The 3532-nt window shown below is 34.5% G+C and overlaps 1 protein-coding gene across 1 annotated transcript; it reads right to left on the bottom strand.

Moving 5' to 3' along the window:
* Positions 1 to 1140: 1140 nt before the first annotated feature.
* On the bottom strand, positions 1141 to 1821 carry LOC149256624 (uncharacterized). The gene has a single exon (XM_089457480.1). It carries the CDS (start codon positions 1818 to 1820, stop codon positions 1284 to 1286), a length of 537 nt encoding a protein of 178 aa, XP_089313606.1. The 5' UTR covers position 1821; the 3' UTR covers positions 1141 to 1283.
* Between the last annotated feature and the right edge of the window lie 1711 nt (positions 1822 to 3532).

Raw genomic sequence — 3532 nt, 5'->3', positions numbered from 1 at the left:
TACCCATAGTATACTTACTCATGGTATTGGGATGACCAAAGATTATAAAAGGGAGCTCAAGATTATTCTTTAGGCATGCATGTATATTTGATGGATTGTTTACTTTGGCTCTTGGAGCTTGCTTGAGGGTTTATAACCATGAGCATGACCTTCTTTGGTGGACAAATCACCCACCTTAGTTGCTCTAAATAACTAATCTTTAGTGGTGAAAGACTCCACCCTAAGGAGGAATCACTCAGATTCCTCACTAGGTCAATTTGTGGATTTAATCTTAACAATATATGAAGGAGCCATCTAGGTTTCTCATTGAGGCATCAAGGAATTAATTGGAGATGTCATTGTCATCCATTTTGCTGGTGCCTTAATAGGTTCTCATGTATGTTCAGATTCATATTTAATATAATAAGGTTGAGTTTATTGTTTGTGCTCAGTGTAAAGCAAAGGTTTCATGTTAACCATATTCTCATTTATATTCAAATTCATATTTAAATAATATGGTCTAGTTGTTGCTTATACTCACTGTAAAATGAGGGTTTCATGTTAAGTTGTATGCAATATATTTGACAAAATATCCTTACATGATAATTAGTGAAAAATCATTGATAGTGTTATTTTTTGCATAGTGTTTATTAAAAATGCCTCAATTGTAATTGTGAAAATTATTGCAAAATATAACTTGGTACATTACATTATTTGCAGCCAAGGTTGCCATGCCAATTCATCTAATTCTGCCATCAGTAATAAATAATAATGTAATAAGTAATTAGCACAACAGATTGCTTTAACCAACATAAATAGAGATTATTGACATCTAATTCTACCATCAGTAATAAATAATAATGTAACAAGTAATGTACGCAACAAATTACTTTAACAAACATAAATAGAGATTATTGACATCTAATTCTACCATTGGTAATAAGTAATAATGTAACAAGTATATTTTAACAAACCTAAATAAAGGTTTCAGATAATTTTAACATTTATTTAGCTCTCTGTGATCCAATTGATTGTTGGGCCAGGAATGAAATTTCCATTTGCTTCAAAATCAAATACATGAATGGAATAGAAGCCAATTCATTACCTCCCAACATATGCTGCAACTAATACTGTAAATCCAAAGTGCTTGACAACAACAGATAGATATTTATAATGATTCAACCATTTATTTAACCTCAATAACCCTAATACCATACTTCAGAAAATTTCATACATCAGTTAAAGATCCTAGCCAGTGTGCAGGAGAAGAGAGTAGAATTGAGACTCGAAAGAACGTGAGGATTTCAGCAGAGTAAACGCCTGGATGTGTTGAAGACATTGAGAAAGAAGGCAAGCACATAAACAGAGAGAGCGACCCTGTAAGGGGTAAAGTAGTCCTTGTAACTCCAAGAACATGAACATGAACATGGAGAGCGTCCGCTTTCTGTAGTACTTATCAGAGAGGCAGAAGCTTTTTGTAAGAGGACCATCCGGCGATCCAGATGGGTTTCTGTAATGAAGGCGAAGGCAAAGGCGAGAAGGGTGGAAAGGCAGGCAAGAGCAGAGATATAAATGTGAAGAGGAACCCAAGAGTTGCCATGTCCACAACTCTGCAGCTGAGAGGGAGAGGGAGAGGGATTATCAGAGTGAATGCTCAACAGAGACCCCAAGACTGCAAGTTGGAATACAATATAAACACCCAACAGCACATAAGTTTCAGTGGTGTTCTTCAATTTCCTGCGGCTCATCTTTTTAATTGATGGGCTGCAGAATGGCATCTTCATTTGCTCCATCATCAATTTCCCTATTTGAATACCACTCAAACATATGAATGAACTCATGTGCCTGGTGAGGGTAATTATAAGGGAAGGCAACATGGAAAAGTGGTGGGCTATTTCCATGAGGCTCTGCAACAGCTACCAAGAAAAAGATGTGAACGTTCCATGAGGCTCTGCAACAGCTACCAAGAAAAAGATGTGAACGTTCCCTCTACAGGGGAGGCAGAAGGAAGGAAGCACCGGTGGGGCAGAAGGAAATATCGGTTCACTTTACCGTGAACGAGTTTAGTTTCCTAGAAAGTGCGAGTTTATATATTTCAAATTTCCCAGAAAGTGCGAGTTTATATATTTCAGAATATGAAAAAGTGTGTGGAAATATATATAAATATAAATGGCTGGCTGGAGTGAAAGCCTGATATCTGTCAATTTTTTTTTTTTTTTTTTTTTTTTTTTTTTTTTTTTTTTTTTTTTTTTATAATAAATTATTAATGGTAATTTTAGGGGATTTGTTTTTTTTTTAATAAAAATAATGAATTATTTTATATTTACAAATAATATCTAATAATGATGATTTCATTATGAATTTAACAAGTAATAATAATTTAAGCAAAGTCTTTCTGTAAAAATTACATAATTTAAATTAAATTAATAGTTTTATTATATTTTTAATAACTATATTAAAAGTAAAAATATATTAGCATGGAGATATTGTTACATTATCATTATTACTTTGTATATAAAAAATTATATAATAAAATTAAATATAAAACAAGGAGCCACTGCTGTGGCGGTAGTCCTTGCCGGGTCTGCAGGGAAGTGCAGAGCTTGGAAAGAATAAATGGAGTGAACCACAGATAAGTAATTCATATAAGTCGCTGTTTTGACATTTACAACAATAAAATGCCAGGGGCCTCCTGGACTCTCCTTCCTGTCCTTTGGAACTTCTTGCTGGGAAGATTGAGCCCATGGATAAAGCAAAAGAAGCCATATTATTAACCTGATATGCAAGTGCAAGAGAGCGAAGCCCCCCATTTTCTTCCAGCGGGGTAGATAGGTACTCAATTTGAATTTACAGGGGTTTCTTTTCAGAGAAAACCAGATTTTTGTAGGTCAAAATGGATATAAAATGTTAAAACTTGACAGTTTTTTATATATTTTGGAGTGCCATCCCCTAAAATTTGGGGGATCTCTTCAACTGTGTCCAAAACTCGTTCGCTCAATCCTCAAATGGGAATGAAACATAATATAGATAAATATTCAAAACCCTATATTTATATTCTTGCCAAGTAATTCTATCATTTAGGCAATTTTCACACCATTTTTTATAGTTGATTGGAATGCAGGCCCTGCTGGAAGAATGAACTCGAAATACAGAAACCTAGTTTCCCTGTACTCTTTGAGACTGTTCTGAGTAGAAAAAGAATCAAATAATTGATCAGAGTACGTCTCGAGTCCTTAAAATTATGATTCTCCTCTATCATCTATATTGTATAAGTTACCTATGACTAGGCCAATATCAGAAAATTAACAGCATTCTAATCATAGATTCAATGAGATTCAAAACCGTAGGAACCTAAAAGGACACGATTCATGAATTGGAATAGCTTCCAGAATTGGAAGCGTTTACTAAATGATATTACAATCTTGAATAAAAGAATAATTTCGTTTCAAAGGTTTAGCCCATGAGCCAATACACATCCATGCTTGCTTCCAATAAGGCTTTTGCAAAACCACGTCGATCCATTCCATGGCATCACACACCGCTATGCCTTCAC

Source organism: Pinus tabuliformis, chromosome 7, assembly GCF_031772625.1.
Source record: "Pinus tabuliformis cultivar Carrire ecotype Pingquan chromosome 7, CPIR1, whole genome shotgun sequence".
In the NCBI taxonomy this organism is placed as follows: Eukaryota; Viridiplantae; Streptophyta; class Pinopsida; order Pinales; family Pinaceae; genus Pinus; species Pinus tabuliformis.
Note: the sequence above shows the minus strand (reverse complement) of the source record. Positions and strands in the feature narration are given on the sequence as shown.